General features: G+C 41.8%; 1 protein-coding gene across 5 annotated transcripts; it reads right to left on the minus strand.

Annotated features, from left to right (window-relative positions):
• Nucleotides 1–1,195: 1,195 nt before the first annotated feature.
• Nucleotides 1,196–17,132, minus strand: TMIGD1 (transmembrane and immunoglobulin domain containing 1). Of its 5 annotated transcripts, none has more exons than XM_047709120.1 (7): nt 17,045–17,132; nt 15,199–15,305; nt 12,862–13,140; nt 10,000–10,275; nt 4,680–4,783; nt 3,447–3,487; nt 1,197–1,481 (listed from the first exon to the last, which is right to left on the minus strand). In XM_047709120.1, the coding sequence occupies exons 1-7, from the start codon at nt 17,089–17,091 to the stop codon at nt 1,475–1,477; spliced, it is 861 nt and encodes a 286-aa protein (XP_047565076.1). In that variant the 5' UTR covers nt 17,092–17,132; the 3' UTR covers nt 1,197–1,474. The 5 variants fall into 5 exon arrangements, with proteins under 5 accessions (XP_047565081.1, XP_047565076.1, XP_047565078.1 ...); XM_047709122.1 differs by having other exon boundaries at nt 15,199–15,302; nt 17,045–17,124; XM_047709121.1 differs by lacking the exon at nt 1,197–1,481 and adding an exon at nt 1,594–2,467.
• Nucleotides 17,133–18,292: the final 1,160 nt, after the last annotated feature.

An 18,292-nucleotide genomic window follows, 5' to 3' on the forward strand; every position in this document is an offset into this window, starting at 1 on the left:
AAGATCCAGCCCCACCTTGGACTCTGTGCTGGGCATGGAGCCTGCTTAAGATTCTGTCTCTTCCTCTCCCTCTCCCTTTGCCCTTCCCCCCCCTTCAAAAAAATAACAATAGACACAGTTTTTAATAAAGGCTCTGTGTTTTTTTTTTTAAAAAGATTTTATTTATTTATTTGACAGAGATCACAAGTAGACAGAGGCAGGCAGAGAGAGAGGGAAGCAGGCTCCCTGCTGAGCAGAGAGCCCGATGCGGGACTCGATGCCAGGACCCTGAGATCATGACGTGAGCCGAAGGCAGCACGGCTTAACCCACTGAGCCATCCAGGCGCCCCAAGGCTCTGTGTTTTTTGTTTTTTTTTTTTTTTTTTTGCCAAACTAAGGCAAAATGAAAGGCAGTGATCATTTACGACATTGCTATGCTCTGTTAAAACTGATGTTCCTTGTCTGTGCTAATGTACAAGGTCACTGGAGTTTGTAAGGGTGAAGAAATTCCCTACTGATGACCCGTAATACTCAAGGATTGCTATATGTCCTAGAACAAAGCTGATTCATAATTCTACCATGTAGGCCAAAGGTATTACATTGTCAGTTTTTCTTGCCAACTCCTTCCAGCATTTAACTAAAGTATTTGGGAATCCTTTGAGAATCACATGGGTTAACATGAAATTTAACATGAAAATTAATCCTTCTTCCAATCCAGCATCCTCATATTCCAAAGGCCCAAGGGACCTTAAAGGATTTGCCCAAGGTAACAGAGCCAAGACCGGAATTCTGGTCTCCCGATTCCAAGTCCAATTAGATAGGTAAGTTTTTTCCATTTCCCTTTCCACTTTAAACTATCCCAACCCCCTCATTGCCAGAGACGTGTGTGTTTTTTCCATATAGTCTCCAGGCTTCTCCTTCATTGTCTAAACTTCCGGATTTTCACAATCCTCCTACCTTGTCCTTACACCGTTTTCATAGGCTTCCAAAGTCTACTTTAAGAAATCCTGAATGGGGGGCGCCTGGGTGGCTCAGTGGGTTAAAGCCTCTGCCTTCGGCTCAGGTCATGATCCCAGGGTCCTGGGATCCAGCCCTGAATCAGGCTCTGCTCAGCAGGGAGCCTGCTTCCCTTCCTCTCTCTCTGCCTGCCTCTCTGCCTACCTGTGATCTCTGTCAAATAAATAAATAAAATTAAAAAAAAAAAAAGAAATCCTGAATGAGGAACAAGATCTGGAGGCTTCCCTACATAGTCCTGTTGGGGCCTCCAAGAAGACAGAGAAATCTGAAAATCACAGTCTTCAACAGTCTCTCTCTCCATTCCATGCAGAAGTTTCCAAGGAAGCAGAGAGAAGCCTCCAGGAGGATGTGTCTGGGTCCCTCTTACACATGAGACTGTTAAGATTTCATACAATCTGCTCGTTTCTTCTCTTTGCTTCCATGTCAGTAAGAAGCTTTGAACCACCTGGCTGATAGCAGATCATTTGCTGTAGCACATTTAGCTCCTGCAATATTAGACCAAAAATTGTGTTGTTGTTTCTAAGTTAGAGGGTGAGCACAGCAGAGACATCCAAGGTGGTTCTGGCCAGGACAACCTCTCTTCCTAACCCATCCCACCTGCGTGGGGCAGAGAAGCAGACTCTCAGAGGAAAAGAATGAAGAAAGAATGGAAGTGGGGAAGGTTAATGATAAATCAGAAGAGCCGAAATTTAAAATGGAGGTAAATGAGGAAAGTACAAACAGGCTGATTAATAATCAATGGGGCTGGATCTAGGCAAGGGACTGCACCAGAAGGGTAAAGACTGCCCCTGAGCAGAACTGCTGGCTAGCCCAGGTCCCCTGCCGTTTTCGTCTCCATCTCCACGCAGGCTCGCAAAGTCTGTGACTGTGTCACCAAACCAGGATGAGATGAGAAAAATAAGGACATATGCTGACTTTTTCACAATGCTAAATTTATTCTGTTTAAAGGAATGCCTTATATTCTGAGATTACATCCGTCCTTTTTTTAGTCCTAAAACATTTCTTTTATGAGACAACAGTGAAAGTAGATGATAGTTGATATTATTTATGTACTTCCTTGGCAACTTAGAAATTGATCACTCTGTGTTCGGTTCCCCTTTTCATTTTGGTATGGCACTCATTCGTGAAAACCAAATGTGTGTGTTCATCTCCTCCCTAGAAAAATACAGACTCAATGGTAAATGGTGACCAACCTTTTTGGAACCAACTTCCATTAATTAACATAACCTCCCAGGAGAAGCCTTAACAGAATCTTACTTTTCCTTCTTAATAGTGTTCTCCATAAAAATGCAAGGATATCAAATTAGTCATAACAACTACTGTTCAGGGCTTAATGAAACACTTTTCATAACCTCTGACAATTTGACAGGAGTGAATTTAATAATAGCAATAAATACAGATGGGACTACATAAATCAAGGAAGTCCTGATCCAAACCTCTTTCTGTGTGAGATGTATCTCAGCTTGCTCATCTGAAATGAACCAAAAAATCAATTACAATGATGATCATGGCAATAAGAGAAAAAATCAAAACAAAATTCATGCTCTCAGAAAGAACACCTTTGTTCTTTTTACCCACTGCTTACTTCTCCAAGGCTGGAGCTGACAGACTACAGGAACTGTTACAGAGAAAGCAATGTTAAGAATGAGGGGTACGTGACCCTGCTGTGAAGGAGAAAGCAGTATTGCTTCCCCCAGGGTAAGCCCTCTCAGCCATTTACATTAGGTGGCAATACAACGCAGGCACACAGCATTAGCCCAAAACTTCCTAAGTGGAGAGCAGGCTTAAGACCAGTGGTAGGGGGACACTGGGTGGCTCAGTCAGTTGAGCGTCTGCCTTTAGCCCAGGTCATGATCCCAGGGTCCTGGGATCGGGCCCTGCTTTGGGCTTCCTGCTCAGTGGGGAGCTTGCTTCCCCCTCTGCCTGACATTCCCCCTGCTTGTTCTCTCTCTCTCTGACAAGCAAATAAAATCTTTATTTTTTTTAATTTTTTAAAGATTTTATTTATTTATTTGACAGAGAGAGAGATCACAAGTAGACAGAGAGGTAGGCAGAGAGAGAGGGAGAAGCAGACTCCCCGCTGAGCAGAGAGCCCAATGTGGGGCTTAATCCCAAGACCCCAAGATCATGACCTCAGCCAAAGGCAGAGGCCCAACCCACCAAGCCACCCAGGCACCCCTAAATAAAATCTTTAAAGAAAAAAAAGAAGAAGAAGACCAATGGCAGCAGTATTCTCAGTTCTAGGCAACCTTCCAACCTCGCCTCACCTGTCTTCCTCTAAAGTGGAGGCAGATTCTCCTCCACCCTCTGTTCTTGTCTGAACCTCTTCACCTCCAGCACCTCCCGACACCTCCCATCTAAGGAGGAGTTTGCCCAGGATGGGCTTATGACCCATGCCACTACTCCCATCTGCTTCTGGGAAATCACTGGCCCCAGCCCAGAGTACTTACAGAGCCGTGTCTCTTTGAGGACCTTCATCCTTCATGCACAGCTAAAAGCAAACACAAGGGCAATGAGTTTGCCTGCTTTGCTGAGGCTGTAGATAAACATTTTGAATGCACCAGAGTGGCTCAAGGGATAAGAAACCCAAATGGCTGTTAATCTCCTACCGAGAAAAATACTCATCCATACAGAGATGGCTAAAAATACAGACACCTCTGCACAGGTGCAGGTCTTACGTCTTTGGCCATATTAATTATCTCTATTGAACCTACAGAGATGTAATTCTTAAATCAAAATGCTTCTAGGAGGGGCGCCTGGGTGGCTCAGTGGGTTAAGCCTCTGCCTTCGGCTCAGGTCATGGTCCCAGGGTCCTGGGATTGAGAGCAGGCCCTCTGCTCAGCAGGGAGCCTGCTTCCTCCTCTCTCTCTGCCTGCCTCTCTGCCTACTTGTAATTTCTGTCTGTCAGGTAAATAAATAAAATCTAAAAAAAAAAAAAAAGTCAAAATGCTTCTAGGATTCTTAGGCAGTTGAATATTTCTTTTTACTCTCCTTTTCTTTCTCCCCCCACCCACCAGGGGAAAAAATTTGCTTTGGATTGGCACCAGAAGGTGGGTGAATTTCTTCTTGGGAGATGTTGTTGCCCCGAATCACACGCAGTTACCATATGTTTCAAGAAGCCTGCGTCTTGCTGTGTAACTGACAAGCCTAGACCATACTGGGCTTTTCTTACAGGCTTCCTGCCGCATTTGACTCCCTTTGGCACTGGAATAACTGGTGGAGCCAAATGCATGGCATTAACCTATGCACACACATTCGTTGTACCAAGCTAACCAACAAGGTGAACCGTGCAACAATTCAAGCTCCAACTCTCGGGTCGCAGGGCCTGTGGCTACCCTCAGAAGTTGAGCAGCAAGGGCCATTTTTTTCATGCAGATCTCTGAACCCACAGCAGATGTTTCTCCATATATTTATTTATTGTACCGAAGGTACCATAGCAACAATAAAGGAGAATTTAAAGGGAAGAAAAATCAGCCCCCAACCCCCTGCAGCTATTTTCACCCGGGGTTTGTCCCAATGACTTTCCATTCTTTGTTAAAGCTGTACTCAGAGTATTTGTACAAGTTTTACTCCTTTGAGCAGCTTCCATTTTAGACCTTCAGACTCCATAGTCACTTAGACAGCTGATTCTCTCCCTGTATTTAGATGACTTTTTACCCACATAGCTTAGAATACTTAGATACCTTCATTATTCTTTTTCTTCTAGCAATGAGTCCAAAGCACAGTGTCAGAAAGACCACAATACACGCAGCAATAATGGGTTCTATTGGCATAGTCACAGTTCTATCTGTTGGAAAGGCAAACATAAGGAACAAGAGCTAACATTTATATGAATCTAGTTCACATATTTCTACTATGTCCCCGCCATGGTGCCTTATACTTAACATAGACCATCCTCTTAATTAAAGCCTTCAAACAACCCAAGAAGGCAGGTATTGGTCCCTCATTTTATGGGTGACGAACCACTGACCCAAAGTCACAAGCTAGTAACTAGCAGAGATAGGCTTTAGATCCATTACTATGGAGAAGGATAATTTATTGTAATGGGAATAACTCCCCCAAAGCAGGTAATCAGACCATTTTGTGATTTCCTCATCCAAATTTTTGGCTACACAGAAGGCAGAAATAGGCTGATATCAGTGGTTTTTCCTGCACTTTCAAAAGCCCCAAAGATATTTGGAGGTATCTCCACAGGGGACAAAAGAGAGAAGAAGGACTTGAAAGCAAGAAGAGAAAAACTGAGAGGTGTTCTGCTGGCTCAGTCGGTAGAGCGTGCAACTCCCGATCTCAGGGTTGTGAACTCGAGACCCATGTTGGGTGTAGAGACTTAAAAAAATAAGATATTTTTTCTTTTTTAAAGACTTCATTTATTTTTTTGACACAGAGAGAGGCAGCGAGAGAAGGGACACAAACTGGAGGAGTGAGAGAGGGAGAAGCAGGCTTCCTGCCAAGCAGGGAGCCCGACACGGGGCTGGATCCCAAGACCCCGGGATCATTACTTGAGTCGAAGGCACACACTTAAACACTGAGCCACCCAGGTGCCCCTAAAAATAAAATCTTAAAAAAAAAAAAAAAGGAATAGAAAAGTGAAAGAGCCTGCTGGACTGAGGGGAGAGAGGCCCGAGAAGAAGTGTTGTGATAATACCCCAAGCAGGGGACAAAATGTTATACAAGGGGGCTGTGTGGTGCCCCGAGGGAAGTAGGACTCTAAGCTCCAGCCTTCCCAAATTTGGCAAAGATGTTCATACCTTTCTAAACGACATGGAAGAACAGAGTCTACTTCTAACTTGGGCTAGAAAGAGATCAGCAGCAATCATGTCAGCTAGAAATGAAAACCCATCCCCTCGTTTTCTGAACACCAGGGAAACCTAGAGCTATTTTGTTCATCAAGCACTGTGGGCGCAGTTCCCAAAAGCCTATGAAAATATTTGAGACCTGGAAAAAATTGACTCCAGGGCCCCTGGGTGGCTCAGTCGGTTAAGCATCCAACTCTTGCTTTCGGCTCAGGTCATGATCTCATTGTTGTGGGATCAGCCCCACATCGGGCTCCTGGCTCAGGGCAGAGTCGGCTTCAGATTCTTTCTCCCACCCCTCTCTTCCCCTCATGGCTTGCACTCTCTCTTTCAAATAAATAAATAAAATCTTAAAATATATATGTATATAGTTTCTAAAATGTGAAAGTAAAGTGGCAAAATTACTCAAAATTAATAAATGTTTAAACATCTATAAAACATAACTTTGTGTCAACTATAACTCAACTGTTTAATAATAATAACAATAATAATTAAACCTTAGGAACCAAATTAATACCTTATTTATAATAAGATTCAAAATGTATGCAAGTTACAAACAACTTTCAAAAATTTTACAGCAAAAAAGTATACTTAATGAGCTTCATTTTAATATGTTTGCTATGATATGGGATGAAACTTTCAAGAGTGCTTAATTCAGATCAACAAAGATATTTAAATGACCCAGTCTAAGCCCCTGGATTCACCCTAGGAGGGGAAGGGGCTCCAATCTTGGCCAAGATATTATTTTAGGAATTTATAGAAAATTAAAAGTGTGTTATTTATCATACAATTGAGTTTGTTGATTGAGTGTAGTCAAAACATTTTTATTGAACAACTACTGTGCAGTAGGTTGTGCTCAGCCTGCAAAAGATAGGCCAGATATGGAAGGCTCCTGCCTTCAAGGAGCTCACATTCTAGTCGTGAAGACAGACATTAAACAAACAAAAACTATAGATTGAGATCAGTGTTATAAAAGACACAGGTTCACATGATAGTACACGAGGGGCAAAAGATGGGAAGGAGGGGAAGAGAAGAGTTTAAATAAATCTCAATTCAAAGTCCAAGTCCTCTATTCCTCAATATTAGAAAATAGGGTTTATCCCCCCATAACTGTAGGACACAATAACCACTTACCTTTTACTTGTTTTCCTCTTTGTTATGTATCCAGTTTCTGCTCAGGGTAATTTGGGGGAGTACGTGGATTAAGCATCCTTTACTCTCGCTCTCTTTTAGCTGTTACTAAAAATTTTTCTCATGAGGGTGTGAGTTGCACCAACACTCTGGAGAAATTCTCCTCCGTGGGCCTTCTTGTTAGCTAGCCCTGAGAGACACCAAACGGCCCTCACCTTCTTAGGGACCCCTTCCACTTTCAGTGCCAAGGAACAATTGGGAAAATAAATCAGAAATCATCCACAGACCTGAATATTTTTACCAAGCTGAATAAAATGAAGCCACTCCTGGCAGCTTTCACTCCACAAACAAGCTGAAAACTGCCTGACCCACTGGCTCACTTCAGATTCCAAGTTTCCCATGAGAGTGGCTTTGGCAAGTGTAAGTCTAAGGCCCCTGCATTCACCCTCAGAGCGGGAGGGGCTCCAATCCTGGCTAAGATAGTATTTTAGGAATTTATTGGAAATAAGAAGTGAAGTGTACTGCACCTCTCCTGCTGTCCTGTTTTACTCTCTTGGTATTTTTTCCCTTCCATATTTATTAGGGGAAGATAATCCCAACACACAGGCTACACTCTTGTGCCCAAGATCCATGCTTTCACTCCAGCTTCCACGGCCTCATTTAGAAACCACCCTACTGAACGACAAAGCCTGCCCAGGCTCACCTCGAGCGTATTTAGCCTGAGCCCCAGCAGCAGAGCACTTAATGCTTTGAAGATAGCCCACAGCCAAGGAAATAATAGAGCGGGAAGAAATCAGAAAAACAAGTTGGTTTGGAAGAGCTCCATCCAAAGCCCCACCCATCCAAGAGCCAAGTTGCCAGGCTAGCATCCTGCTTGCCACATGAGTCATATGTTTTTGTTGTTGTGGGTTTTGGGTTTTTTTTTTTTTTTTTTATGGCACAGAGAACTTGTGATTCCTTCTTAACCAAGAGAGATGATATAATTCCCTAATCTCCGTGTGTAATTTTCACAACTGGTTAGAATGCTGTGGCTGGAGGTGCCCGCCAGCCATGCTTTGGAGGGGAGGTGAATAGGCAGGGCTTCAATAAGGGGCCTCCTCCTCCACTTCTAGATCCCATGAGTACTTGGGTTATTTGTGGGTTTGGTTTTGAAAGCAAGCAGCCCCTGGGCATACCGTCACCGCTCTGCAGGACAAATTACTGGACAGGCCAGTAATCACAGTCATGGGCATCTAACTGGGTGGCTGTTCCCGACCTCCCCTTGAGAGGGAGGAAATAAGCCTGGTGTTCACATCGTCCAACACTTCTGGCAGAGGTTCAATTGGCTTCCCAGGAACTAGCAAGAAAAGCAATGTGTGGGCACAGGGAAGCAAATGACAAAGTGAAAAATGTTCTAACAAGAAATAAGAACCTCAGCTTGTTTGGCTGCTCTTAGCATATTGGCCTCGGACCAGGAAATGTGTGTGTGAGCATTTCCAGCATCTGTGACTCCAGGTATCTTGCCTTTCTCTTTTTCGTTTTTGTTTTTGTTTTTGTTTTTGTTTTCAGAAAAATTAAATTTTATTTCAACGATGCACATTGTCCAATTAGGAGAAGGGAGTGATTACATGTATCCAAACTAAGGCTTTGTAACCAGAAAATTAACTTGGCTTGCCCGAGTTTGCAGATCACATCAACTGGTATGTTTCTCAACTTCATAATTACAGTTTTAACATGAAAGCAAACTTTAAAGATTTTTTTTAGTGTGTTTTTGTCTGTATATTCAGCAACTAAAATTGACAGTTAAGGGTCTTAATAAATGGTTGTTTCAAATTAAGAGAGATGTTATCTAAGAAAACTTAACTATGCTAACCAAACTTTCGGAATTTGTATCAAAAAGGAAGTTATTTTTGAACTTGGATTCATAGCAGCAAAGAATGAGTGACAAGCTTGATGGCTGCCAGTTTTCATCTCACACTGTCCTGTTTCAACATCTGAAAATTTTCAAGGCTGGGCATTGTCTAAAGAAGTCCTGAAGACTGAACACCCTCCAAGGGTCTTTTCCGCTGTGCTTAGACTGTGGTTCTCTTTACCCTACTACCAAGATGGCCGTTCCCATTCCAGTGATCACACCTGTGTTCTTGACAATTTCTTTTTCTGCTGCTCACCTCAAGGTAAGTTTTTTTTTTTTTTAGATTTTATTTATTTATTTGACAGGGGGAGAGAGAGGGAGATCATAAGTAGGCAAAGAGGCAGGCAGAGAGAGAGGGGGAAGCAGGCTCCCTTCTGAGCAGAGAGCTGGATGCGGGGCTCGATCCCAAGACCCTGAAATCATGACCTGAGCCAAAGCCAGAGGCTTAACCCACTGAGCCATCCAGGCTCCCCTCAAGGTCAATTTTTGCCCCAATCACCTATGTTAAGTGGAGGTGTGAGAACACTGGTCTGCGTTCCATTCGCTCTCTGACCTGGTTTCTTTCTACTATCTTCCTCATTTTCTCGGCACAGGTCCCCTTTCTCTTTTCGTATGAACGAGAAGTATGAGGAGGGAAGAACACTTGGAACTTCATTTGTTCCCTGTTATTTATTTCAGGGGTGAAAAATCTGGGTAGGTGAGGCATGAAGCCAAGAGAAAGACCTTTTTACACCATCTTCTCCCTCCCTCACTGCTGCTTAGCCTATAGATACAATTTCAAAGTCAGGAGTGATTTTAAAGATTCGTTTCCTTATCTATCATTCTTTCTCTTTGTGTTTCTGACTTCTCTTTTTGTTTGTCATTAGGCTATAAACTCCAAAGTCCAGTTCCTACGAACCTTGTTGCCTAAGAGAATTCAGGAAAGGTACTCCTCCCTAAAAGCCAACCAGAATTGTCTTCCACCACTTGGTTCTAAAAAGGACCTTTGCCCAAAAAGCGGTGCTGTATATGGAATGGGTATCCTAAATGGAAGAACTAGAGTTCTTAGTGGAAATTCCTTGGATAGGGATGACTCTCCGAAGAAAATCATGGCTACTAATCATAATTGTCATCGTGATCTGTTGCCACAAAAATATTTATGAAAACCTATTCTGACTTTTTGCATACTCTACTTGAAAAGAGAGTTACCTTTGACGATGAGGTGGAAGTCCTTGGTCTCCATTCGCCCGGATAAATTTGCAACACAGCTGTAGGTTCCATTGTCAGATTTCTTGACTTTGGTGATTGACAGTTGGAGAGACTCACTTGTCTGATGGACTTGGTAATTTTTCTCTAAAATCAGGATGTTACTGTTTTTGTACCACGTCATTTGAGCCTGGGGGTTGGATTTCACGCTGCAAACCAGCCTCACATCATTGCCTTCCTCAGCTGTTTGGAAGTCATCTCCGCTTAGAATAGGAGGAACTGCAAGACTCAAGCAGGTGGGTTGAATTAACAGATAAGCAGTAGTTGACTGTCAACGTTCAAGATCTTCCTTCAGTCTCTCTCATGTAGTCGTTCATTCATTTGACAAAAATTTATTGAGTACCTACTTTGTGCCGAGCACTGGACTAGGAACCAGGGATATAATGGTAAATGATATATATCCAGTTCCAAACCTCATAGAACTTCTATGTGGTAGAGAAGATGAACCATGGAAAAACGTCTATAATGAATCTGGGGCGCCTGGATCAGCCATTTAACTGACCGACTCTTGGTTTCGGCTCAGGTCTTGATTTCATGGGTCATAGGATCAAACCCCGTATCTGGCTCTGTGCTCGGGAAGGAGTCAGCTTGAAGATTCTCTCCCTCTGCCCCTCCCCCCACTTGCACACACAAACTTTCTCTCTCTCTGTCTCTCAAATAAATAAATCTTTAAAAAAAAATAATGAGGGGTGCCTGGGTGGCTCAGTCAGTTAAGTGTCTGCCTTCCACTCAGTTTATGATCCCAGGGTCCTGGGTTCAAGCCCCGCATCTGACTCCCTGCTCAGCCGGCAATTTCCATCTCCTTCTCCCTCTGCCTCTCCCCCTGCTTATGCTCGCTCGCTCTCTTTCGCTCTCTCTCTCTCTGACAAATAAATTAATAAAATCTTCTAAAATAGTTAATTAATTATAAGTCTTTGCTCTCTGACCTTGAGAAAGTTACTGAACTGCTAAGTACCCGCTCAATTTCCTCATCTAAAAAGTGAGATAATACCTCTATCTGCTGTAAAGATTCAAAGAGATAATGCCTATAAAGAACTTACCACAGTGCTGATCATATTATTGTGGTGCTGGTGTTGGTGGCCACGGCAGGCACGGTGGTTTTGAGGTTTCCTTACCTCCTCTGTTTTTGCATTTTATCTAACCAAATTTGTCCTGGCCACATTTAACCAGTGCATACTTGCATTTCCTCCGTGATCCTCTAAAAATAATGTCCTCCTCCCGGAAGGTGCTCCAATCATGGCAACTTTGACATCTATGGAAGCTGTGACCTTCTGAGTCTCTCTCATCCCTCCATGTGAGCAAGTCCTTACTCCCTCCATGATAAGGACAGGCATAGAGACATAGGTTTTGAACATATTTCTCTTTGCCAAATAATTCCAACCCTCTTCCCCACGAGGGCTTTCCAACATCTAGGAGGAGAAATGGTTGAGCTGACTCTTTTTCTCCTCTCTGCCCATTGCATTTTCTGGTTGAGGTGTGGAAGAGTAGTGGAGTGCTTGAAAAATGGGCAGTAGGAAAGAGAGGTGGAGAAGAGGAAAAAAGGAGCTTGGATAATCTGCACACTGAATAATTAGACCCTGAGTAGGCCGTGCTATTAATAACGCTTTCAGAAGAATGACATTTTGTTGCTCTTTGGAATGAGCTTGAAATTCTGTATCCATATCCAACGAGCATGTTAGATGGTATTCAGAGATGTAGGAAGCTACTGGAATAGATAACAGAATTACCAAATGTACTATAGGGCCTGTGGATATGTCCTATTAGTTGTTCCTTTTTATTTAACTATTTACAGAGTTAATTTTGAAGACTGTCAGCTATATGTGGGTATTCCCTTTTATAAAATTAGCACATTTCTGATAAAGTTAAGGTCCTCTTTGACTCCATCTTGTTCACTTCCTGGCTCCCCAAAGAGACCCAATGCTCTGAGTTTCATGTAAATCTCTACAGCTATTGTTGTTTTTTAAAAAAAAAAAAAAAAAAACAAGGTTTTTTTAATACATATACTGTATCGATAGAAAATACATCATATTGTTTTAGGAGGCTTATATAAAAGACTCTGTTAGCTTGCATGTTTTTGAGATATATCCACGATGAACCACAGAGATCTAGCTCATTGTTTTAGAGTGCTACCGTGTGATATAGGACTCTTTGATCATTTTACTTGATGGGGATTCTTTCTTTTTTCTCTTTTCCTTCTTCCTTTTTTTAAAAATTTTTATTTTTTTAGAAAGAGAGAGAGTGGGAGTGCAGAGGATAGAATCTTAAGCAGGTTCCACATCCAGCACAGAGCCCCACATGGGTTTCCATGCAGGGCTCATTGGGGGGGCTCAATCTCACAGCCCTGAGATCATGACCTGAGCCAAAATCAAGACTCAGTCACTTAACCAACTGAGCCACCCACACGCCCCTAGCCAAACCAATTTTCAAAAGGCAAATAACGCAATAGAGAAATGGGTAAAGGACATGAACAGGCATTTCACACAAAAGAAACATGAATAGCCAGTACACTTATGAAAGGGTGGACACCCTCATTCTTAATTAAGAAAATGAAAGTAAAATTCCAAATCGGGCTGGCAAATTCTTGGAGTTGGAGGATACTCAGTACTTGGAGTATGAGGATACCCTCATGAGGGCGTGGGGAGACGAGCACCCTCATGCACTGTTGTGGGAGCATAAATAGGGCAATGAGGCAACACCAAGCACATGTGAAAATGCACACACAACTCTTCAGTCCCAGGTTTCAAGTACCACTTAACACAGTGCAGACAACCGCTATTGGCTAGCGGTCTCTTCCCTCTCACTCACAAGTGACATTCAGCACCACTGAAACGGACACCGACTGGTCCCTCTGTAGCTTGCAGGTAAAGGTGACTCCGTTGTCGTTTTCGCTGATGGAAGAAACACAGACCGTACTGGAGTTGATTTTGTTTCCAGATTTCAAATCCACTGTCCCCTCTTCTCGGTACCAGAGAAGTTCTTCCTCTCTGGTGTGGTTATGAACAGCACATTTCAAAGATTCTTGGGAGCCAGGCTCAGTGTCCAGGATATAGTTCTCAGTGCTATTATTCACAGTTAAAACAGAAGCTGGGAGGGCAGGAAGAAAGTATTAACCTAAAGTGAATGATCAAAATGACGTAAACGGGGGATTGGTTAAACAAATCACGTTACACCCATACAATGAGATATTTTGTGATAATTAAAAATAGTCCTATTGATCTATATGGTTTTACAAGGGGAAAAGCTCTGTAATGTATTATTAACTAAAAGAAGTTATGTTAAAAGTAAATGTTAAAATGATGGTTACCAGATTTTGCTCCACATTGGAATCACCTGGGGATCTTTAAAAACACATGGTTGGCTCCCACCCTCAGACATTCTGATTAATTGATATGCGTGCAATCCGGGTAATGCATTTGCAAAATGCCTTCAGGCAATTCTAATGTGCAGTGAAGTTTGAGAACTACTATGCACAGAATTACCCCATTTACACACACACATGCATGGATGTACACACACATGCATTTAAGAGGAAAAGTCTTGGAAAAAATTTCAGTGTGTACACTGAACAGGATTGGTAAAAATAGAGAAAAAAGTAGAGAAATGCTTTCTAGACATTGTTTACTTCAAGGGGTTGAAAGTGGCAAAGGAAAGGCACGGGAGTGAGGAAATACAAATGAAACAGATTGATAGCAACATTGAAGAATACTTAGGACACAACATTAGGTGAATAGGCAGAATGTAAATTACATCTCTAGTAATTACTATGAGTGTATAAAAATTGAATATGCAACTGAATACAGGCAAAAGCTGATTTGAAAAGGTTTCCGATCAGGTAATGGGATTGTGGAAAATTTAGTCTTGCATTTCTGATGTTTGAATATTATTTTGGCAGTGTAGTAAAATAATTGATGTTTAAACAGCTGTGGTCTGAGGCACAATCAAGTTGTTGTGCGAAGAATTATCAGGATATATAGCAGCTGGTTTCCATCTCTGATTTTCAGAAATCCATTCACTGTAACATACTGGAATTTCAGTTCTTACTTCCCTAGTTCAGAAGCAAGTAACAAAAGCTAAAATTGACTTTAACTGCACACACTTGCCCCTGACATGACATTTGTTAATATAATCTGTAATCATATGAATTTTTCCTTTAAAATGCATAAACTACTGGTGAAAATGATGTGATTGCTGCCCAGTATTTTTTAAAAATCTGGAAGAATATATATCAGACTGTTGTTGAGTGGTTATCTCTGGATGATGGGATTTAGTTTTCTTTCTTCTTTTTTCTTTAAAGATTTTATTTATTTATTTGACAGAGACACAGTGAGAGAGAGAACACAAGCAAGAGGAGTGGGAGAGGGAGAAGCAGGCTTCCTGCTGAGCAGGGAGGCCACCAGAGGGCTTGATCCCAGGATCATGATCCAAGCTAAAGGCAGACATGTAATGACTGAACCACCCAGGGGCCCCTATTCTTTTTTTTTTATTATTAAAAATTTTATTTATTTGAGAGAGAGAGACAGAGGGGTAGACAGAGAGAGAGAGAGAGAGAGAGCGCACATGTGGAATAAAATAAAAAACATGCACATGACAGAGGGAGACAGAGAGAATCCCAAGCAGACTCCCCACTGAACTTGAGCCTGAGCCTGACACAGGCTGATCCCATGGAATCAAAAGTCAGATGCTCAACTGACTGAGCCACCCAGGTATGCCTTCTTTATCCTTTTATATATTTCCTAATTTTTTTCTACAAGGACTGTGTATTACTTTTAAAATTGGTGTTTGGCGGGGGAGGGGGATCTACTTCCAGTTTGGGGTAGAGAACAAATGCAGAAAAGATTTTCTTGTGAGTGGTTATGCTTACATAAACAGCAGAGTGTATATCGGATGTCATTAGTAATGAAATGCATTAAAACGTAGAAAAATAATGGCTGTGGCTCTGGAGAGAATAGAATATTTACTCTGTCTTATAATATCAGAACCATAAAAATATTTTTCCATTTAATGTCTTATCATGTGGTCTGACTCCTCTACTCTGAGCCATACTGGCTGTGTATTTGGTGATTTGGATTTTTCCAGTGCCCGCTGATCAGGTTTTAATCGGCAATGTTTATTTACAAAGAGACCAAAGGAATATTAACTTACTTGTCACCTCACATGGCAGAAACAAAATCACTAAGAGAAGAAATCTGCATGTTCTCATGAGGCCACTGACGTTCCACGCCATCTTTAACAAATTTACGTCTGATCTGCTGGGGGAGAAAGAGTGTAATTGGTTCTGTACTTTGGTCTATACTGAGTTTATGAACCTTCCTCTTGTCTATTATGCATTTAAAATAAAATCCCAGATGAGTCATCCCAGCTGTACTCTTTCTAGTTTTTAATTAAACAATCCTGTTCTGATTACGAAGTTCAAAGTACTTTTAGTATTAGGGATTTTTTTTTTTAAGGCAAGAAAAAGAAAACCACAAGGAAATACTATAGGGCAGCCCTGGCAAAGGCAGAACCAGTCTTCCTTGGAGAAATTGATAGGATGTCATTGTAACAGAAAGAGAGAAGAAACTTTATTCATTCGCAGACAGTCTCTACCGAGCTGCAGTAATTCTGATTTTGAAAGCCTCTTTTGGACCAGTGTTGTAAAAGTTGCTCTCTGCTACAGAGAGTTTTTGAGACTGCTCCAAACCCCATAGACTCAGATGGTTCATACCTTAGAAAAGACTCAGCTGCCACATGGTCTGTAGTCTGAATCGCATCAATCTCTCTGCTTTCCCCCATCCCACTACCATCATCCCCCTTGGAATACACGTTCTGTTTAACCCAGTATAGACTAAAAATAATAGATAATAAAGTCCTCCATTTTTTTTCTTTCTATGCTTTTGCTGCCGCTAGCCCTCTCCCTAGATACTTTCCACTTCATCTGGGAAAAACACGGATGTATGACTTCCTTTCAAGACTACCACTATGAATATGGTAGAAACACATGTTGAATGCTTTCTATGCAACAGGCACTGTGCTGAACAGTCTACAGACATTATTTCAATCTCAGTGAAGTCCCTAACAGCCCTCTTGAGATCACTGCTAAAGGTTTGGAAAGACTATATAATTTGCTCAAGATCCTGAACACAGGAAATGTCCTGGCTAGGATTTGAACCCTGGACTTCCAAAGCTAGGGCTCTTAAGCATTCTACTGGGTAGACTGATATTCTCCTCCTTTAAGAAGCTGCCATTAATCCCTTCTGAGCCTTGGCCTCTCCATAAACATTAGCGACCTGAAGTTTTGTCCCCCTAATACAAATATTAACCTTCAAGAGCTGGAATGTAATTCAAATATTAACCCGCCTAGGACTTCTGTAGGCAGGCTCTGCTCCTCCCTATCCCAGGCCTGTCCTGACAGGAGCAAGCTTCATTCTTCTCAGACTCACCTCTTCTGACCAGCAACGCTATGTCAATATTTCACTAAGATACCATTAGTAATAACATCAATACTTTTGGGATGCCTGGGTGGTGCAGTTGGTTAAGCATCTGCCTTCAGCTCAGGTCATGATCTCAGGGTCCTGGGATCGAGTCCCGCATCAGGCTCCCTGCTCAGGGGGGAGCCTGCTTCTCCCTCTCCTCCCCGCTTATGCTCTCTCTTGCTATCTCTGTCTCTGTCTCTTTCTCTCAAATAAATAAAATCTTTTTTTAAAAAAATCAATTCTTTTGTAATTTTAAAATCTTGCCAAAAAAGATTTCTATCATAGTACTGTGACAGTGATGATTTCAGAATTTGGTCATTAATTGCCTTTTCCCAAGCACTGTCCACTGTAGGTACTTAATAAGATCTGAGAGTGTGGGCTCATTAGCAGACCATACCCGACCTGTTAATTAAGGAGGAGGATTAATTTCTCCCCTTCTCTTCTACCATACCAGACAGCATCCTTTCAAGATGAATTTCCCTTACTTGTTTTTAATTTTCACAACTTTCTATACAAGACAAAGATTTACTGCTTACCTGCTGAGCTCTGAAAAGCTGACTTCCTTGGCCAACTGTTCCTTCATCTGGAACCCTGAATCCTTTCCCTGTTACCATCTTTATACTACTTGAATTTAAACACTTTATGACAGTAGGATCAAGTCAGCAAAATAAATTGGGTTCAAAGTCTGTTTCTTTTTATGGATTCTTAGAGAAGACACTAACTAGGAAAGACATCTTCAGATCTAAGTTTTCATATGTCCCTAAATTACTAGGTGAGGCCAGAGATTACTAACAGGGATATAATCATACCAGGAAAACCTGACCTTGTGCAAAAATGTGTAGCACATTTCACCGAACATTGCCATGTTCAAGTTAGATAAGGCACCAGGCTTGGGTTACCAGTGGTAATTAATACTTTTCCAGCATGATTTAAGTTGTGGAATCCTCCAATATTTCAACTGCTGTGAAAACCAACCCTTTCTTCAGATTTGCCCCCTTACCATTCTCAGGCTGTCAAATTATCAAAGTTATCCAACTTGAACACGGCAGCCAAGATAGTGGAAGATTCCACAACTTATATCATGCTGGAAAAGTATTACTGGCCACAGGTTACCCATGCCTGGTGCATAAGCTATACTAAGCCAAGCACAACAGGGAAAAGGTTTTTGGTTTGGGGGGCTTTTTGTTTTGTTTTTTTGGCTTTGGGGTTTTTTTGTACAACACTTGGAAATGATTTATTTCCAATGTCTTTAGAACACAGTTCAGATTCCTGCAAAGACAAAAAGAACTAAAAAGACATTTTAAATTTCATTCAGTTGGGGCACCTGAGTGGCTCAGTGGGTTAAAGCTTCTTCCTTCGGCTCAGGTCATGATCCCAGGGTCCTGGGATTGAGCCCCACATCGGGCTCTCTGCTCAGCAGGGAAACTGCTTCACTTCCTCTCTCTCTGCCTGCCTCTCTGCATACTTGTGATCTCTGTCAAATAAATAAATAAAGTCTTTAAAAAAATTCATTCAGTCATTTTCTTGGTAGTATTGTTATTGGTTTTATTACTTGAAATTACTTTCTTTATAATGCAGGATAAACACATTTTTGAGTTAATAACATTAAGAATCAAGAATTTCCCGCATCAGGCTCTCTGCTCAGCAGGGAGCATGGTTCCCTTCCTCTCTCTCTGCCTGCCTCTCTGCCTACTTGTGATCTCTGTCAAATAAATAAATAAAGTCTTAAAAAAAAAAAGAAGAAGAATCAAGAATTTCAGGAGCACCTGGGTGGCTCAGTTAAG

Source organism: Lutra lutra, chromosome 16 (assembly GCF_902655055.1).
Source record: "Lutra lutra chromosome 16, mLutLut1.2, whole genome shotgun sequence".
NCBI classification, from domain to species: domain Eukaryota; kingdom Metazoa; phylum Chordata; class Mammalia; order Carnivora; family Mustelidae; genus Lutra; species Lutra lutra.